The 21,456-nt window shown below is 40.6% G+C and overlaps 1 protein-coding gene across 5 annotated transcripts in view; it reads left to right on the forward strand.

The window, feature by feature from the left end:
• The window catches only part of COBL (cordon-bleu WH2 repeat protein), a 301,591-nt gene that overhangs the window by 113,626 nt on the left and 166,509 nt on the right, over positions 1 to 21,456 (forward strand). For all 5 annotated transcript variants that reach the window (XM_073008836.1, XM_007981297.3, XM_007981296.3 and 2 more), the window contains exons 3-5: positions 6,736 to 6,946; positions 9,231 to 9,459; positions 16,166 to 16,263. In XM_073008836.1, the coding sequence (XP_072864937.1) occupies positions 6,736 to 6,946; positions 9,231 to 9,459; positions 16,166 to 16,263 (538 nt within the window). The remainder of the gene's footprint in view (positions 1 to 6,735; positions 6,947 to 9,230; positions 9,460 to 16,165; positions 16,264 to 21,456) is intronic.

The following is a 21,456-nucleotide window of genomic DNA, read 5'->3' on the forward strand; positions in this document are numbered from 1 at the left end:
AGCAATGAGATTTATATTTTCATATGCTTTAATGATGCTGTTTATCATCTTTTCATTTCAGCTGGAAAAACTAACTTTAGCAGGTCTAGTGGTGCCTAGTTTTGACAGGGAAGTACTTATCTCCCCTTCATCCTTAAACTACAGTTTTTCTGGATAAAGTATTCTTGGTTGACATTTTTTTCTTCCAGTAGTTTGCTATATCATCCCATTGTCTCCTGGTCTGCAAGGTTTCCGCTGATAAATCTTATGATGTTTCCCTTGTGTGTGACAAGGTACCTTTCTCTTGCTGCTTTCAAAATTGTCTCTTTGTCTTTTACTTCTGAAAACCTCTAATATTTGAGACAAACTGTAATGTGCTTCAGAGTAATGCTCTTTTTGTTTAATATATTTGAAGATCTTAGGACTTTATGTCAACTTTCCTCTGTAGAGTTGGGAAGATTTTTGCCATTATGTCTTTAAATAGGCTTTCCACCACTTTGACGGTGATCTGTAAGTTTCATAGACTTTCTTCACTTTTTCATTTTTTTTTCCTTCTAACTGGTTAATTTAAAATGGCCAGGCTTCAAATTTACTGATTCTTTTTCCTACATGATCAAGTTTTCTGTTGAAGCTCTGTCTATTGGGTTTTTCAGTTCAATCATTGTATTCTTCAACTCCAAGATTTCTGTTTGGTTTCTTCTTAATACTTCTGTTTCATTATTAAATTTCTCATTTTGTTCATGTATTGATTTCCTAGTTTCATTTAGTTTTAAAATCTGTATTCTCCTGAAGCTCATTGAGCTTCTTTAAGATGGCTCTTTTGGATTCCTTTTCAGGTAATTTATGGATCTCCACTTTTCTGGGGTTGGTTACTGGGGTTTTGTTAGTTAACTTTGGTGGTGTTGTGTTTACCTTATGCTTTGTGATCCATGTAAACTTTTGTGTGTCTGTGCATTTGAAGGAGCAGACACCTCTAGTCTTTACAGATTGGTTTTGGCAGGTAAGGATCCACTCCTAGCTCACCAGACTGATGTTTTTGCCTCTGATATCTCAGTCAAGCTGAGTTTGGAGCCAGGTAAAATGGCTGTTTCAGGGGGTGCAGTTGGGACTGAGTTTGGGAAACCTGTCACCAAGGGTATGAATAGACATGTCTACCAGCAGGCCACAGTCGAGAGGGGCTGGAGCCAGGGCACATGACTACTTCAGTATCTGCAGTTGGGTCTGAGGTCAGCAAGCATGTTACTCAGGGGATAGGTTGGATATAGCCCCTCTCAGGAAATGGAAGGTGGGACTTTTGGAAGCACCACAGCAATTTGTGGTTGGAGCTGAGTTCATAGGAGGACAGGAATGCTTTCAGTCCACAGCTGGTACCAAAGCCTATGAGCCTGCCAGCAGGCTGTGGGCCTCATTTCTCAGTGTATCCCTCCTCAGTCTGCGGCTCTACCACGGTTTCACAATCTTCTTTCTGGATCCCAAAGCTCTTACAAAGGAACTTCTGTGCATGGCAGGCTGCCAAATCATTTTTTCTGTTGGGGTGCATGAACCAGAGACCTCCTGTTCTACTGTCTTACTGATGTCACTTGCACCTGTGTGTTTACCAGTGCCCTATGAGTTCCCAGCCTTCAATTTATTTGGTAACATCTGGAAACCATAATTATGTCCTGCAAGAATTATGCAAGTTACTTACTAAGGAATAGATCAGAGGGAAAAAACCTGTGCCCAACTTCTTGGGAAATTCATAATAAAAGAGAGTTTAGCTTTAAATAAATAAAAATATTCTGCTAGAAAAATGTAAAAGATATAAATGCAAAGAATCCCAACAAGACAGTTCACTAGAAGATCCCTCCTAAGACACATAATCATCAGATTCTCCAAAGTTAAAATGAAAGAAAAAATGTTAAAGGCAGCTAGAGAGAAAAGTCAGGTCATCTGTAAAGGGAAGCCCATCAGACTGAAAACTGGACCTCTTAGCAGAAACCCTACAAGCCGAAAGAGCTTGGGGGGCCAATATTCAACATCCTTAAAAGAAATTCCAACCCAGAATTTCATATCTGCACAGACTAAGCTTCATAAGCAAAGGAGAAATAAGATCCTTTTCAAATAAACAAATGCTGAAGGAATTCCTTACCTCCAGACCTGCCTTACAAGAGCTCCTGAAGGAAGCACCAAATATGGAAAGGAAACACCATTACCAGCTACTAACACTAAAGTACAGAGACTACTGACACTGTAAAGCAACCACTAAACAAGTCTGCAAAATAACCAGCTAACATCATGATAACAGGATCAAATCCTCATATATCAATACTAACCTTGAATGTAAATGAGCTAAATGCCCCAATTAAAAGGCACAAAGTGGCAAGCCGGATGAAGAACCAAGACCCATTGGTATGCTATCTTCAAGAAACATATCTTACATGCAGTGACACACATAAGCTCAAAACAAAAGGGACTGAGAAAAATCTACCAAACACATGGAAAACACAAGAAAGCATTGGTATGCTATCTTCAAGAAACCTGTCTTACCTGCAGTGACACACATAAGCTCAAAACAAAAGGGATTGAGAAAAATCTACCAAGCAAATGGAAAATAGAAGAAAGCAGGAGTTATACTACTAATTTCAGACAAAACAGATTTTAATTCAACAAAAATCAAAAAAGACAAGGGCATTACATAATGGTAAAGGGTTAAATTCAACAAGAAGACATAACTGTTTTAAATATATATGCATGTAACACAGGAGAACTCAGACTCATCAAGCAGTTTCTTAATGACCTTCAAAGAAACTTAGACTCCCACACATTACTAGTGGGAGACTTTAACATCCCACTGACAACATTAGACCATAAAGATAAAAAATTAACAAAGATATTCAGGACCTGAACTCAGCACTGGATGAAATGGACCTGATAGACATCTACAGAACTTTTCACCCTAAAACAACAGAATATACATTTTTTCATTGCCATGTATCATGTACTCCAAAATCGATCACATAATCAGAAATAAAAGACTCCTCAGCAAATGCAGAAGAAATTAAATAGTAACAACCAATCTCTCAGACCAGAGAGCAATCAAATTAGAAATCAAGACTAATAAATTCACTCAAAACCATACAATTACATGGAAATGGAATAATCTGCTCCTGAATTAATTTTGGGTAAATAATGAAATGAAGGGGGAAATCAAGAAGTTCTTTTAAAGTAATGAGAGCAAAGATACAACATACCAGAATCTCGGGGACACAGCTAAGGCAGTTTTAAGAGAGAAATTTATAGCAGCAAATGCCTACATCAAAAAGATCTCAATTTAACAACCTAACACTACAATTAAAAGAGCTAGAGAACCAAGAGAAAACCAACACTAAAGCTAGCAGAAGACAAGAAATAACCAAAATCAGAGCTGAACTGAAGGAGATTGAGACACGAAAATCTATTCAAAAGATCAATGAATCCTGGAGCTGTTTTTTGTTTTTTTTTTTTTTTTTAATTAATGAAATAGACTGCTAGCTAGGCTAATAAAGAAGAAAAGAGAGAAGATGTACATGAACACAATCAGAAACGGCAAGTGGGGTGTCACCACTGACCCCATAGAAATACAAATAATCCTCAGAATATTATGAACACTTCTGTGCACATAAACTAGAAAATCTAGAAGAAATGGATAAATTCCTGGATATACACACACTCTCCCAAGACTGAAACAGGAAGAAGTTGAATCTCTGAACAGACCAGTAACCAGCCCTGAAATAGAATCAGTAATAAATATTCTACCAACCAAAAAGAAAAGAAAAAACCCAAGAGCAAACAGATTCACAGCTGAATTCTACCAGATATACAAAGAAGAACTGGTACTATTACTGCTGAAACTGTTCCCATAAATAACTAAATAAGTAAGTAAGGATGAAGGACTCCTCTCTAACTCATTCTATGAGGCCCACATCATCCTGATACCAAAAACTGACAGGGACACCACACCAAAAAAGAAAACTTCAGGCCACTATCCTTGATAAACATCAGCAGAGAAATCCTCAACAAAATACTGGCAAACTGAATCCAGCAGCACATCAGAAATCTTATCCACCACGTTCAAGTAGGCTTTATCCCTGGGATGCAAAGTTGGTTCAACATATTCATATCAATAAATGTATTTCATCACGTAAACAGAACAAAAGACAGACACCACGTGATTATTTCAAAAGATGCAGAAGAGGCTTTTGATAAAAATTCAGCATCCTTTCATGTTAAAACCTCTGAATAAACTAGGTGTTGAAGGAATATACCTCAAAATAATAATAAGAACCATATATGACAAAGCCACAGCCAAGATCATATTGAATGGGCAAAAGCTGGAAGCATTTCCCTTGAAAACCAGCATAAGACAAGGATGCCCCCTCTCACCACTCCTATTCAACATAGTACTGGAAATTCTGGCCAGGACAATCAGGCAAAAGAAAGAAATAAAGGGCATGCAGACCGGAAGAGAGGAAGTCCAAACTATCTCCATTTGCAGACGACATGATCCTGTATATAGAACACCCCATAGTCTTGGCCCTAAATCTTCTTAAGCTGATAAACAATTTCAGCAAAGTCTCAGGATACAAAATTGATGTACAAAAATCCCTAGCATTCCTATACACCAACACAGTTAAGCTGAGAGCCAAATCAGGAATGCAGTCTCATTCGCAATTGCCACAAAAAAATTATAAAATACCTAGGAATGAAGGTAACCAGCAAGGTGAAAGATCTCTACAAGGAGAACTACAAAGCACTGCTCAAAGAAATCAGAGATGATACAAACAGATGGAAAGGAAGGATCAATATATATGCTGTGCCAATTAAACTAGCAATGACATTCTTCACAGAACTAGAAAAAACTATTTTAAAATTCACAAAGAACCAAAAAATAAACCCAAATAGCCAAGGCAATCCTAAGCAAAAGAACAAAGCTGGAGGCATCATGCTACTTGACTTAAAACTATACTATAGGGCTACAGTAACCAAAACAGCATGCTACTGGTATAAAAACAGACACATAGGACAATGGAACAGAATGGAGAACCAAAAAATGAGATCACACACCTGCAACTATCTGATCTTTGATGAAGCTGACAAAAACAAGCAATGGGGAAAGAATTCCCTATTCAGTAAATGGTGATGGGAAAACTGACTAGCCATGTGCAGAAGATTGAAACTAGACCCCTTCCGTACACCATGTACAAAAGACAACTCAAGATGGATTAAAGACTTAAATTTAAAACCTAAACTATAAAAACCTTGGAAGACAACCAAGGCAATACCATTCTGGACATAGAACAGTCAAAGATTTTATGACAAAGACTCCAAAACCAATTGCAACAAAAGCAAAACTTGACAAATGGAATCTAATTAAACTACAGAGCTTCTGAACAGCGAAAGAAACTATAACAGAGTAAACAGATAACCTACAAAATAGGAGAAAATATTTTCCAACTATGCATCTGACAAAGGTCTAATATCCAGCATCTAAAAGGAACTTAAACAAATTTACAAGAAAAAAAACAAACCCCATTAAGAAGTGGGCAAAGGACATGAACAGCCACTTTTCAAAAGAAGACATACATGAGGCCAACAAACATGAAAAAAAGCTCAATGTCACTGATCATTAGAGAAATGCAAATCAAAACCACAATGAAATACCATCTCACACCAGTCAGAAGGGCTACTATGAAAAAGTCAAAAAACAGCAGATGCTGGTAAGGTTGCAGAGAAAAAGGAACACTTATACACTGTTGGTGTATAAGGTAGAATTGTAAATTAGTTCAACCATTGTGGAAGACAGTGTGACAATTCCTCCAAGACCTAAAAACAGAACTACCATTCAACCCAGCAATCCCATTACTGAGTATATACCCAAAGGAATATAAATCATTCTGTCATATGCACATGTACGTTCATTGCAGCACTATTTACAATAGCAAAGACATGGAATCAACGTAAAGGCCCATCAATAGTATGTTGGATAAAGAAAATGTAGTACAGATACACCATGGACTACTATGCATCCATTAAAAAAAAGAACAGGATCATGTCCTTTGTAGAAACATGGATGGAGCTAGAGGTCATTATCCTTAGCAAACTAATGAAGCAGCAGAGAACCAAATACTGCATGTTCTCACTTATAGGTGGAAGCTAAATGATGAGAACACATGGACACATAGAGGGGAACAACAACAACAAACACTGGGGTCTCTCAGAGGATGGAGGGTGGGAGGAGGGAAAGGATCAGAAAAAATAACTAATGGGTACTAGGATTAATACCTGAGTGATAAAATAATCTATACAACAAACCCAAGTTTAGCTATGCAACAAACCTGCACATATACCCCTGAACTTAAAAGTTAAATCAAAAAGATACATTATATTTATGAATAACTGAAAATTTAGTTTCTTGTATGCATGAAAAATATTTGTGCTAACAGACCTTAGATGATTCAACTCAACATACCCTTGGATTTAACTAAAAATATAACGATTTTCCAAGCTATTAATTATGATTTTTCTCTTTCAGTAGTGTTGTTTGTTAGTGCTGAAAATGTTAACATATTGCTCTACAACCATGCAGAAGGAATTAATGAGCTGCTGTTGTCTTTTTTTCATAAGCACATCTAATTTGCTCATTCATCCACTTGTTCATTTGTTCTACCCTTATTTAGCCAGGCAAAAGAGAGAGTGCAGTCATTCCTAATCATCATGATTTGTTTTCCTTTTTTTCAGCCATGCAATGATGGACCTACTGGTTGAACTTTGCCTTCAGAACCACCTGAATCCATCCCACCACGCCCTTGAAATTCGGTCTTCAGAAACCCAACAGCCTTTGAGTTTTAAGCCAAATACTTTGATTGGGACCCTGAATGTGCATACTGTGTTTGTGAAAGAAAAAGTTCCTGAAGAGAAGGTTAAGCCTGGTCCCCCTAAGGTGCCTGAGGTTAGTAGGTACCTACGTGGAGATACCTGTGTCTGAATGTGTGGCAGGTCCTGAGTAGGGGCCAGTGTGGCTCTTCTTATCTAAATACAATGCAGAGATCTGTGGCTGAGGCTGCTACTTTCATGCCAGGCAAAGCTAGGCACTAAACAGAGTTTGTTTTAGGAGACAAAATTTACAGAATTGAATAATGTTCAAGGTTGTAACATTGCTCCTTTATATATTATAGAAGAGGAATTGATCTACAGTGAGCTATCCATTAGACCTTCATTCAAAGAGGGACATAGTCTCTAATTCTGTACTTTCTAATATGAGAGTCACTGGCCACATGCAGCTGTTTTTTAAAATTTGGTGTGTTTATTGTTATTGTTATTCATGTAGATTTTTCTTTTTTCATTTTAATTGACACATACAGCTTTTGAACACTTGAAATGTGGCTGATGTGATTGAGAAACTGAATTTTTAATTTAATTTTAATTTTAAATTTAAATTGCCACTAGCTAATAGCTACCTGATTGGACAGTGTAGTTCTAGAATCATTCCTGACTCAGGAAGCAGTTGGCATCTGTAGAGGATTTAAACATCTTCCCAGAAGAAGAGAATAAAAAGGGAAAAATTTTTTTTTGAAAAAATGATGTCAGAAGTATTTATTCATTGCATTTGGAGAATGTCTTATATACATAGCTGTATTCTAGGCTTTTATTAATTAAAATTAATTCTGGTAGCTTATTATATACTTTTATTGTTTTTGTTGTTGTTTTGAGATGGACCTTCACTCTTGTTGCCCAGGCTGGAGTGCAGTGGTGTGATCTTGGCTCATTGCTACCTCTGCCTCCCAGGTTCAAGCAGTTCTCCTGCCTCAGTCTCCGGAGTAACTGGGACTACAGTTGCATGCCACCACGCCCAGCTAATTTGTGTATTTAGTAGAGACAGGGTTTCACCATGTTGGCCAGTCTGGTCTTGAACTCCTGACCTCAGGTGATCCACCTGCCTCAGCCTCTCAAAGTGCTGGGATTACAGGCCTGAGCCACCATACCCGGCCTTATTGTACTTTTAAATAAGTCTTTGATACTAATCTTTTAGCTCAAATTAAAAGCAATGTTACTTTCAGATTCTTAGCAGATCTTCTAAATTTTCCTGCTTTTAAAAATGGCAGTGCAGCCAACATTAATCTCCTATTAATTTCTAGGATTGATTGGTTAGTGCATTCTCATTGTTGCTCTAGAACACTCTGACCAGAGATTTCCCCTTATTCTTCAAGTAAACAGTGTTTGAGGCAGAGCATCTCTGTATATACCCTGCATCTTCCCTTGACTTCCTGCTTCTCAGGGCAGGTAAGCCCAGGCGTATGCATGATTCCACTTGTTCGGGCAGGAGAGGACCAGTAAAGGAGCAGTAGGTTCCATATTGTCTCCCAAAATTCGTCGTTATCCCAGCCACTGGGCCCTGGTACGCAGGCTGGAAGAGAGCGTGAGGCCTTTCTTTGCTGCTCTTTTGTTCAATCTACATTTACTGTGTCCAGCTCTGCAGTGTCTTAGCACAATTAGGATGATCAGTAAAAACACAAGAAAAATGATCAGTAAAAGTGGAAGAAAAATGACTACCACTTTATCTGCAGTCATTTAGAATTAGTATTAGTCAATTGAGTGTTTTTCTTCGTATTATATGCCTGGTATTTTTTTAAATAAAATATATTTCTAGCTAAAATACATGTGTGTAGTGTGTATACATAAATACATGTAAGTCTGTGTACACACTGTATATGTTTCATATATGTGTGTATATAGTACATATGTACACTATATATGTATTTATATATACATCTATGTACATATATAGGTGTTCCTATATTTATGTGGATATTTTGACTCCTTAAAACTTTGACGTCATGTTTTTGGGGAGTTTTTCTTTAAATTATTCATACTACTTCCAAACTATTTTCTTTAGAAAATGCATATAAGTGCCATGTATTCACATCTGGCCAGAACCCTTGGAAGACAGTAAAGAATATGTGTTGGATTTTAAATGTAGAGTTCTCCCTGATGTTTATTTCACTGTGTTGTTAGCAGCTTGTTCACTAGTAAGAGATTCTAAACCAAATTTATTATTCTAGACATTTGTTTTTCAATATTCATTATGCCATTTTCCCCCATGACTCACTCAATTTGTGGAAGAAAGATTCAGGCTACACACAATCCTGTCCCACCCAACTGTCAAACTGACACAGGAGTTGAAGCCTTGTGGGAGGATGTCTTACCAAATTCTTTTTGCCTGTGTGTTCTTCCAGAAATCTGTGCGTTTGGTCGTGAATTACCTGCGGACACAAAAAGCTGTTGTGCGTGTGAGCCCTGAGGTTCCTCTCCAGAATATTCTCCCAGTCATTTGTGCAAAGTGTGAGGTCAGCCCAGAGCATGTGGTTCTCCTCAGGGACAACGTTGCCGGAGAGGAGTTGGAGCTGTCCAAGTCCCTGAACGAGCTCGGGATAAAGGAGCTCTACGCGTGGGACAACAGAAGAGGTGAGGCCCCGCTGCATTTTATGCACATGCCCGTAATCACACAGATGCGCGGCTTGCACATGTCCCCTGTTGGCTCTCCTCAGCACTCTCGGCAACGCCACGGAGAGATGGGTACATGAAGTTCCAGGCAAGTCAAGTTGAAGAAGGCAAAAAAGAAATTTGGCCTGTTTTCCTTCCTCTGAATTGAACTGTGCCTCCTTTCTCCCAGCCCTGAACATGTCCTTTATCCTTTGTCTCCCTGCAAACTTCCATGACATAAGTAAAAGGGGAAAAGGTGAGGCGAGGTGAGAGCTTATGCTCTGAAGTAACTACTCCAAACCATCTATAATACTTTATTGTGGGTTGGTGGCTCACACTTGTAATCCTGGCACTTTGAGAGGCCGAGGCAGGAGGATGACTGGAGCTCAGGAGTTGAAGACCAGCCTGGACAAAATAGTGAGACCCCATCTCTACAAAAAATTTTAAACTTAGCCAGACGCGGTGGTGCATCCCCATTCCTGTAGTCCCATCTACTTGAGAGGCTGAGGCTGGAGGATCGCTTGAACCGAGGAGGTTGAAGCTGCACTGAGCTATTATCACACGATTGCCCTCAGCCTAGGCAACAGAGTGAGACCCTGTCTCTTAAAAAAAAAAAAAAAAATTTATCTTGATTTTCTTTTTCAGTTGCCATTAGCTGCTATTCCCAGGTTTCAAACATTGCTTATATCTAAAACCAGTGGCAGAAATGCATTTAGCTGTTCTCTAAAACCGAATAGTTACAGTGCATGAGATCCATTCCTGAAGATAACTTTAGGGCCACCTTAGGCCTCCTTACTGTGTTGCCAGTGTCATCCTGCTCATCGTGTGAATCTGGCTCTTTGTATGAGGCCACTGTTAGAGCCACTGGTGAGAGTGGCAGCCCAGAGGCCTTGCTGGTGCAGAAACTGATACGTTGTGTAAGCACATGTTTCTGATTGATATAGAGTGCTAACTGCATATTTTAACTACTGTCAGACCACAGGCAATGTTATATTCATTGACCTTAGAATGATCAAAATGGACTTTGTAAAAGTTTCTCTCCTAATGAGCCTCTTTTGATGTCTCTTGTCTCTGTTTCATTATTCCACAAATACTGAATAGATTGAGTTTTAAAAATAGATACATATTCAAGATTTTCCTGTTTTTCTATGACTTTTTTTCTAATTTTTTCCAACAAAAATGTATTTTTTCTTTTCTTTCTTTCTCTTTTTTTTTTTTTTTTTTTGAGATGGAGTTTCACTCTTATACCCCAGGCTGGAGTGCAATGATGCGATATTGGCTCACTGCAACCTCCATCTCCCAAGTTCAAGTGATTCTCCTGCCTCAGCCTCCTGAGTAGCTGAGATTACAGGCACCTGCCACCATGCTCAGCTAATGTTTGTAGTTTTAGTAGAGACAGGGTTTCACCACATTGGCCAGGCTGGTCTCAAACTCCTGACCTCAGGTGCTCCTCCCACCTTGGCCTCCCAAAGTGCTGGGATTACAGGCATGAGCCACTGCGCCTGGCCATATTTTTTTTTAATACCAAGTTTATTGTGAAATCCATGATCATAGTGGAATCTCTGTCCAGTCTGTCCTCTCCCTGCCAAGTCAGCCCTTGTCTTCCTGGGTATCTGGCATCTAGATCTGATTTGACATTCAAGAGAGGGTTTTGGCTCAATTGAGTATAAGATACATGGACTATTTATTCCTTCAAAAAAAGTACTTCGACATTTGAGAATAATGCATCTTGTGTTTTATCCAGTGTCTTTTTAAAACACAGTCAGAAATACTCTCAGCATCGCTGCACAGGCCTGGTGGCACTGAGTATATCAGCGCTATTGAAATTTGCTTTACATGACTCTTTGGAAACAGCTTCCATTTGTTAAGATAAAAAGAAAAATGAAAGGAAAACTGTTCCACATTCAGGTGTCTGTAATAAAAAGGCTTACAAGTGTTTCTGTTACATGCCACCACTTGAATGTATCTTGAAAGGTAGATCTTGAACCTGGCACTTGGGAGAAGTCATATAAAACCTGCCTGTCTGTGAAGGAGAGGACCCAGTCTAGCCTATGGTCATTGGAAATGCAGGAACTGAAGTGTTCATGTGATCAGGGGCCCAGAGCATTTCTTCTGATCCTCATACGGGGCAGAGCAGAACATACTGGTGCGGTCAGCTTGGCCGTTCAGATTTTGAAGCACTTCTGCCCTTGGTGGGAACTAGCTGCTACCAAACCCCCAAGTCCCCCTCTCTACTGCCTTGGACATTTTGGCCCTTTCCACCCCACCCCCAAGGCACCACGAGCTTCCCCACCGTGGGGACTGTGCTCCAGCCCTGTGGCCAGCACCCCTCTCATCTGGACCATGCCTGTGCCATGCCAGCTGTGACATTTGATTACCATCCCTGCCAACTGCCTGCCTCCTGCTCACTGTCAAGTATTTGAAAAGACACTTGTCCAGAGACCATCCCCAAGGCTCCCTTTTTCCCCTACAACTGCCCTGGGCAGGCCTGCTGGGTGCTGCTGGAGGAACCCTTGCTTTCACTCCTCTTGGTATTCACTTGGAGGAGAAAGGCATCCACTCCTGAGCCCTGCCACTGCTGGAGAACAGAAGGGCAGCTGGCTGGAGGCAAGGCATTGCTAGGCAGAGGCCTGCCCTCCCCTGGAATCCCTGGTGGGGGCATCTTGAAAAAGCCAAGGGCTCTGCTGCCACCTGCGTCCACAGAGGCACTTAGCAAGCTGTGTAGCTGCAGCCCCGAGAGGGCCAGCCCAGAGAGGCAAGCTGATCCAGCAGGAGGCCTTCTCACTGCTGCAGCAGGACAGCCCCCTCTGAGCCTTGTGAGAGCCAAGGCCTGGCTCAGGGGCTCCCACACATCTTGAAGCTGGACCTCACTCTCTCATTACCTGCCTTTTCCAGTTCGTCTGACCAAAACTCAGTCCGAGCCTTCCCTGAGCTGTCAAGGTACAGTGAACCTGGGGCTTCCCGCTCCCCCTGTGAGGCTGCACTTTGCATGGCTCTGGGGTCAGAGCTGCACGGAGGTGATATTTTTGTGCCAGACTCCAAGGAATGGAAGTTTGGCTTGGGGCCCTTCTGAAGGTGCATGCCAGGCTGACATGAGATTTTGGTTTGGTTTCTTGATTACCTGATTGGTTCAGAAGAGGAATGCTTCTTATGAGAATTTGCTGAGAGAGAATTTGCCGTGATGAGCAAATGCTTCTTACGAGAATTTCTCATCTAATTGGTGAGGAATGAGGGAGGCAGTCACAGAAAACAAATTCTGTTGCCCAGTAATTCAAGACAGAACAGAAGTGGTGTACACAGGAAAGGCACTGTTTCCTTTTCACCTCTGCCTGCCCCTGAAGGCCATCCTGCATGCTACAGAATTTGGGACAGTATGGATTTTAAAATTTAACCTTTTCTGTCATAGACAAGTATGCAAATGATTCGTCCAGATTTTGCATTTATTCTGACATCTATTTAAAAGTTTCTCTCATAGAGATATTTCTGTACAGAAAGAGATATTTCTATACAGAAAGAGATGTTTATATATATATATATAGACAGATACAGAGATACATTGTGTGTGTGTATATATATACTTAATCATATACACATATGCATATGCATATATAGAATGCCCATTGTACATTTGCAGATGTTGACCTGGTCCCCTCCTTCCATTTACTGCTTACTGGCCTTGTCCTGGTCACTGAGTCTCCTCCTTTAGACAAGTGAGTGGTTTCGACTTGTTGGTCTTTAAGGGTCCTTCATCCTTCATCCTTCTCTGCCCCTCTGTAATTCATCTTTAACATTTTTCAAATCATTGTAATGCTTCAGAAAGTAAAACTTTCTTGCAGATTCAGTGTGCGTTTCCAGATTTTTCTTAATATTTAATTACTTGTAAATTAGAGTAAATTCAAACAAAATAAATGCCACCCTCAGCTTATCATACCATAGGCACCGTGGGTTCTAGAGCTCACTTGCGTATGTTCGAGGGCTGGCTATGCATCAGTTGTTCATTGTTGCTCTGCTTTATAGCCAGGCAGCCTCTGGACATTTTGGCTGATGGCAACACTGAGTTCCACTTTTCTCCCAAACCAATTCTTCTTCAGTGTCTGCCAAGCCTCAGAGGCCTCATAGGAGACCCCTATCAGTCAGTGACTGAGACCAAAGCCTCACCTCTAAAAATAGACCATCTGCGTTAGGCCCAGCTCAGCATTGTGAGTCTCAGGCCCCTGGTGCCTCTAGACAGCCACGGGCTGTAGCTGCGTGAGAAAAGCGTCACTACTGTTGAGGGGCAGTTCTGGTGCCAGGGCTGTCCTGGACCCTTTGTCAGGGAACCGACCTCAGTCCTTAGGGGTGATGATCAGCCACTGTGTCATTCAAGAAGAGAAACAACAGGCTAGATTTCATTGCAGTTTTCTGATGCAGTCTGTCCTTTCTGTGGTCAGTGTAATATAGCTTGTGTACCAGGAACATGTTCTGCTTCTCAATTATCAGTAGGATACTATGATGCCATCTGTTTTAACATTGACAGTTTCTCAACTTACGATTTTTCAACTTTACCATGGTGCGAAAGTGCTATGCATTCAGTATGCTCCTGGACTTACGATGGGGTCACATCTGGATAAAGCCATCGTGAACTGACAATGTAACCCCATCGTCAGTTCGCGAGCATCCGTTGGTCCATGTCACATACCACTCAATTCTAGAAACATCCTTGGTTATAAACATACATATTAAAGCATATAATAGTTTAGATGTAGTCTTAACTGTGTGCTCTGTTTTCCTCTTTATAGCTCTGTAGCTAATAGAGGGCTTGCTGCAACTAACTTTGCAGCACGTTTGCACACATGCATTGGTGCTGCTGCACCATGTTGCAGCGGGCCCTCTGGTTTGGGTACTGTGCGATGTGGTACTGTGCTTGGTGCCTCCGCTGGAGCCTCCTGCATGTAACTGAGTGTCCTGGCCCTGCCCTGGTGGCTAGGACATGCACCTGTGCTCCTACAGAGTGATTTCAGGAGCGCGTGTGCTGGGTTTTTGCTTTGCTGTGTGGACACTATCAGTGTTCACGCCTATGTTATTAATGCACTGACTGCTGTGTGTGTTCTCTAACTCAAATGTAAAATCATATATTAGCAGATCAAGAAGTTAATTGAGGGTTACCTTATTTGCATTAATAGTCTGATGGCAGAATTTGTAAAATCCCAGTCCATGATTCTGCCACCAGTGGTCTAGTGCTCTTGCTCTTGTCTAGAGCAGTTGGCAGTGATATGGGAAATCATTTTTCTGTCCTCCAGGAACACCTCCACTTTCCTTCCTCTTATCATATCTGTATGCCCTGGCAGAGAAGAATAGAATGAAGTAATGACAAAGGCCTTTCCTGAGCAAATAAATACATGATACTAGTGAGCAGTGTGCTGAGCTGTGTGAGTGCCATCATGTGCGCTTAGCACACTCGCCCTCAACCTGCACGTGAAGCTGCTGAGACTTGGAGAAGCTAGGTGGTTTTCCCAAGTGTGCCTCACACATGTGCGCTCTTAATCTCTCAGCAGCACTCCCCCAAGTGTGTTCTCCAGACCCTCAGCTTAAGCCTCCTTAGGGGCTAGTTTGACTGTGTAGTGCTGGGCCCTGCACCCAGGGCTTCTTGTTCTGGGGATCTGGAGTGGGCCCAAGGATTCTTATCTCTCACAAGTTCCCAGCGATGCTGATGCTGCAGGTTCCGTCTCGCTTTGGGAACCACGACCCATGGCTGTCTTGTCAGCTGGCAGACACATCTGGGCTTCAGTGTGCTTGTCTGGAATTTGGAAGTGTCCGGCTTGGCTCTAGAATCCTGATGAAGAAAAATTCAAGAGGGATCGAGGATTTCGAGCTTCAGAAAAAAGGAAGAAGAGAACACTTGCCCCCCTAGAGAATATAATTTGAAAGGAAAACATTCTGGATGCAGTAGAAGGAAAATCTGGAAATGTGGTTCCTGGGAGATTTGATGTGGTTGTTTCAAATACCACCTGGGGAGCCCATACTGTTACTCCATTTTCTGGAAATGAGCAGGAAGGCTGCTGATTTAGTTAAAGTTTGTACCTCACTCATAATTCTTAAAGCAGGTGTATTGCACTGATGTCACAGTCTTAGAGCTGTGCTGATTTGGCAGCCACAGGCCTCATGTGGCTCTTGCATGTGCCCAGTCCATACTGAGATGTACTGTAAGCCTAAAGGCCTGCTGGATTTTGAAGACTTAGCACCAAAACCAATGTAAAATATCTCATCAATACTTTTTATATTGACTGCATGATAGAATGATAATATTTTAGATATATTGGATTAAATGAAATTATTACAATTAATTTTACTTGGTTCTTTTTAATGTAGCTACTAGAAAATGTAAAATTACATATGTGTCTGGTTTAGCTTTCTATTGGACAGCTCTGCCCTAGAACTTTATTAATTTTGTCATTCTCTAAAAGGGCACAACCACACCCAGAGAAAATGCCTCCATCATCCCTAAAAGACTGTGTAAGAACCTGTAGTGATTTCCCAAATGGGCCTGAGGCCTTGAGGACAGCTTTGAAAGAAATAGTTGATGGTTTTCCCTCTCTTACAAGAACTAAAAGTTTAAGAGTAGGGGATTCATTTATTAAGATTTTTAAAGTGAAGTATTTAATCTCTTGTTTCAGATTCTGAAAAATAACTTAGTGCTTTTTTTTTCCAGAAACCTTTAGGAAATCATCACTTGGCAATGATGAGACAGATAAAGAGAAGAAAAAATTTCTGGGATTTTTCAAAGTTAATAAAAGAAGCAATAGTAAGGTAATGGATTAAATACACATATGATTTTGTATCATGTAAAAAAATAGTCTCTTGAGATATATGCATTCAACCTGTCCTGGAACTTCTCTAAATAATTCTATTTAGGAATACTAATTCCTTCAGGTAAAACAGCTTATTAGCATGCACTGGAATGACGGGCTGTGCTTCCACACTTGATCCCAAAAGGAGTCGTCTTGGGTTATGGTGTTTTATTCACTGGGAGACAGGAAGCCTGTAGGCTCCTGATGACCAGGGCCATGAGCCCTTCTGCCTGCAGGTGTTCTGGTGCATCCGCAGACTTCTGCCTGTGGCTGAAACTCAGGAAATCTTGTTGAGATTCATGAATGAGTGAATGGATGTTATAATTAAGTGTAAACAGTCAATATTGCTATCAGTGAACTGTAGCTTATGCCTTGTGGCAGAGAAGAGTATCAGTCATTGAACTTGTCTGCTTGCTAGTAATTTTTACTTGTTCTTTGGTACTCCTGATATGATCTGGGAATATACCATGTGATAAGTTAATTTTATTGATCTTGTTGGTGTTTATGAAACACATCTCAAAGTCATATTTTGGACATAATATTCTACAGTAATTAAGTCATAGTACCCAGAATAAAAATGAATATTTTTATAATTAATTATAAGATTATCAAACCCATAAATGCCTTCTGATTACCAAGAAAAGAAAATGCTCATTATCCCTATTTATATTTGTTTCACAAGTATCTTTTACTAATATCTAGTATTTTATCCTTACTAATAAATGAGACTAAAAAAGACAAAACTGTTCCAGTGAATGTTAAGTGTTAATTCCACTAGCTCAGTTTGGAAGCGTGCTCCATCTGTATATTTGTAGAAGAGATGTGAAGACTGGGGACTCAAGTTTGTGTGCAGACCTTCTCAGTGCCGTGGTGCAGATAGGTGCATGTAGCCCAACGCTGGACACCCGATTTCCTGCCCTTCCGTGGCCTGTGGTGCAGCCTCTGCTGTTAAAATTGTGTTTCACAGGTTTGCTGGTATCGATACCAGAGCTCAGAGAAATAAAATAACCTTCTTAGTGTCCCAGGCTTAGACACAGATGTGTCTGCGTGCAGAGCCAGCACGTCCCTGTAGCGCTGTGGTGTTTGGGAAGGGTAGAGGAGAATGAGAGCCAGATGAGAACAGAAGTTCCAGTGGAGCTCAGCTGAACTGGCAGAGACTTTCTGTCTTTAAGAGTTTTTCACAAACCTCAGATTATTTTTTCTTCACCTCTGCTGAAGCTTCGGTAATGCTTTTGTGATTCTCTTATACTTAAGAGATTGTGGTTTTCCCCATGTTTCTGCATGTCCTTTGAAAATCTGTACTCCATGCATGTCTATGTAAGACCTTTGGATCCCTGACATTTTCTATCCCCTCCCTCTCTCCAACTATCCCTTCCTCTCCTCTTCTCTTCCCCCCTACTCTCCCGACTTCCTTTCCTATTGGAATTACTTGAAATTATAGAATTAGTATTTTGTGACTGGGTGCAGTGGCTTGCAAATGTAATCCCAGCACTTTGGGAGGCTGAGGTGGGCAGGTCACCTCAGGTCAGGAGTTCAAGACCAGCCTGGCCAATGCAGTGAAACCCTGTCTCTCCTAAAATTACAAAAATTAGCCAGGCGTGGTGGCAGGTGCCTGTAACCCGAGCTACTCAAGAGATTGAGGCAGGAGAATCGCTTGAACCCGGGAGGCAGAGGTTGCAGTGAGCTGAAATCATGCCACCATACTCCAGCCTGGGCGACAGAGCAAGACTCTGTCTCAAAAAAAAAAAAAAAAAGAGAATCAGAATTTTTTGTTTGAATTTTTGCTCACTCTATGAATGTTGTTTTGTTGCTTTTGTTCCTGACAATTTTGAGATAAGTTGGTTGGGACCATGTTCACCCTTGTCCTCCTTGATCCTGACGACACCAGTTCACGGTAAAATCCACCATTCCTCATTCCTCACCCTTAGACCTCAAGTAGTTGTTCTCTTTGTGTCTTCTTCCTTGTAAAAGGTGAAACGGCCAGAAAAGCCAAGTGAAAGATCTAGAAAGACTTTCGTTTTTAGCAAAATAAGGTCACCTAAAAAGCTGGAGATGTAGAGACTGTGACTCTGCTTCTGATAGTTCAGGGGGTGGGGAGACACCACAACTGTCGACACAGCAGTGAAGGCCCAGTCAGTGATCCAGTCCCATCTGTGGATTGCAAGGGGCTTTCTGTTTTTCACCATTGTCAACCTAAAGAAAGAAACTGACTCAAAATTAATATAGATAGTTTATCTGGGCCAAGGTTGAGGACTGTAGCCTGGTACACACTTAGTTTTCCTTGGGGAATGCTCCATTCAGCCGTAGTTACAAGAAGGTTTTTTAGGGCAAAAAGGAAGAAGGTGTGGCTGACACAAAGTTGTTTGACAAGGATTCTCATTAGTTTACAGAAATAACGCTGATTGGTGATTGACTATACACTCCTGAACTGTGGCAGATGAGTTATGGTGTCCAGTGTATGACATTTTATAGCTACTTGGCATAAAATTCACTCAGTGTTAGAACTCAAGTAGCAATTGGCTTTAAGAGGTAATTATTTAGCTCAAGTGGGGTGTGGGACATGACAACCACTGCATTTCAATGCCTCCCTGGGCCTGATAATTAAAAGGGGCTCACATTCTGTAGATAAAAAGTGTATTTATTTCTTCATTTCCCCCTTTTGATACAAAATATTTCTTCTTGAAAGCATTGATGATTAAAGGCTGAGTGTCAAGGGTCCCTTGTCACTGGGAAGGGTTGTTCTCAGATAGCCCTGTCACGTGTTAGGGAGGAAAGAAAAGATGTTTTAGTGAGGAATTTTAAGAGAACCCAAAGCCAGATTAGGATGGCATTACAGAGTGACAAGAATGAAACCTCAGTCGCGTCAGTAATTTATTAGCTGCTGTTGCTTGTTGAATCATCTCTAGTCTTTGGAATGCCGTTTTAGTTTTCTCAGAAGAAATAAAACCACAAGAGATATATGGCATTAATAATCTGAACAGTGGAAGCATAACGCACACAGGATTGGATTATAGTCCGAAAGATAATTTATATGCCAGATCAAACAAACCTGAATTCCATTAGGGAACAACTAAAAATGTCAGGCAGAACATTAAATCCTGCTTCTTCTTTAGAGACTTGTAGCCAGGAGATAATTCAGGATTCAGTCCAAATTGTAGGCAAATAATAATATCACAAAAACAGTAGTCTGTGCTAGAACTGAACAACAGGTGGGGTATTGAAAAATAATTTTTCTGTCTCCAGTTCCTCCAGTTTTACCAAAGATAAATCATAGTAGAATCAGTTTATTTGTAAAATAAGTTTTACACTTACTATACTTGGCATGATTATTTGCATAAGATGCAGCAAGAAGAGTGGCCATAATGACTCATTTTAGTTGGCTTTGCTGGAACTTTTTGATAAGGAATCTCAGATTAGACTTTTAAAAGCCTCTTGTGGCTGGGAAGCCAAGTTAAGGATTCACCACCTAACTGTGCTGGTAATACCTGTGTGAACTGGGTGAATTTCTTTCTTCTCGAGATCTCAGAATATCTTGAGATTACTGGGCCTTGCAGAAAGTGACATGCTTTTACTTACTGCAAGGTCAGCAACCTTGTAAGGGAACTATGTTGACAAGGAACCAGGCCAGCCATTTGCCAAGTCCACTGGCTATAAAGGCAACTCCAGCCCTTCAAACCAGTCTGGTCATAGCTGAAAAGCTGTCATTCCAGTCGAAGCCTTGGTAAAATAACCAGTGCTTTCAACGTGTCCTGTTACAAAAGAAAACAGATCCTATTGAACTTATGCAAGTAAGTATGTTGCCATAAAATGAAAATACAAATAGTTTCTGAATGTTGGAGAAATCAGGTAGAATGAAAGATAAATGTCTCAGTTTGCCCACAATAGTATACTTTACCCAGTTGCTATAAGCTATAAATAGCTCAAAAAGAAAAGTTTTCTTGATGCTAAAAAACAAAACATGAAAAGAACCTACTGTGTTTCAAACAAAAAGAAGTCACAAAAATTATTTCAGTGCTCTGTCACTTCAGTGCCACGTACTTTTATTCTGCTTGAAGTTGGGTTAGCAATCTTTATGAACTCATCAGGTTTTAAATTAGATTACTGGATTTTTTTTTTGTCTTGTTCAATGACATGATCTCCAAAATTATCAGAAACTTGTATTCAGAGTGCTTGTTGTGATCTTCTCCATAAGGTTACTTGAAGATACAATGCTTTGACATTTACAAAGAACTTTTAGGAAAAGAGAGCATCAGAATAAAGCAATTTACTGTTTATGTCAAGACACATCAAATTTTTTGGTATCTTTTACAATTATAGAATGCATATTAGTAGCATATTCATATAAAAATAACCTGAAGAAAGTTAAACGCCATCTCTTGGCTGGGCACGGTGGCTCACACCTGTATTTCCAGCACTTTGGGAGCCCAAGGCAGGTGGATCACCTGAGGTCAGGAGTTTGAGACCAGTCTGGCCAACATGGTGAAACCCCGTCTCTACTAAAATACAAAAATTGCTTGAACCTGGGAGGCAAAGGTTGCAGTGAGCCAAGATTGTGCCACTGCACTCCAGCCTGGAGTAAGACTCTGTCTCCAAAAAAACCAACCAAACAAAACAAAACAGAAAGTTAAATACCACACCATCTCTTATGTAACAATGTGTCCAGTATGATTTTCACATACCAAATATGTGTAATATGCCTCTCTTGGAGTTCCAGGGTCCCTGTTTGGATTTCCAGGAGCCCTAATCTCCAAAAGTTAGTTCAATGTGAAAAAGACTCAATTAGAATTTGAAGTTTCATTTTAGGAAGTTTGTCAAATGTCAAAGGCTTGAAACACTTGATTTCAAAATGGGATCACAGTAAAATAATATTCATTTAGTTAAAGTGATTTTTTTCAAAGATTTCAAAAAGCAAAAATATTTACTCTTTGATTAAGAGGAGACTTGGCCGGGCGCAGCGGATCACGCCTGTAATCCCAGCACTTTGGGAGGCCAAGGCAGGTGGATCGCCTGAAGTCAGGAGTTGGAGACCAGCCTGACCAGCATGGAGAAACCCCGTCTCTACTAAAAATACAGAAATTACCTGGACATGGTGGCAGGCACCTGTAATCCCAGCTACTCGGGAAACGGAGGCAGGAGAATTGCTTGAACCCAG

Source organism: Chlorocebus sabaeus, chromosome 21, assembly GCF_047675955.1.
Source record: "Chlorocebus sabaeus isolate Y175 chromosome 21, mChlSab1.0.hap1, whole genome shotgun sequence".
Classification (NCBI taxonomy): Eukaryota; Metazoa; Chordata; class Mammalia; order Primates; family Cercopithecidae; genus Chlorocebus; species Chlorocebus sabaeus.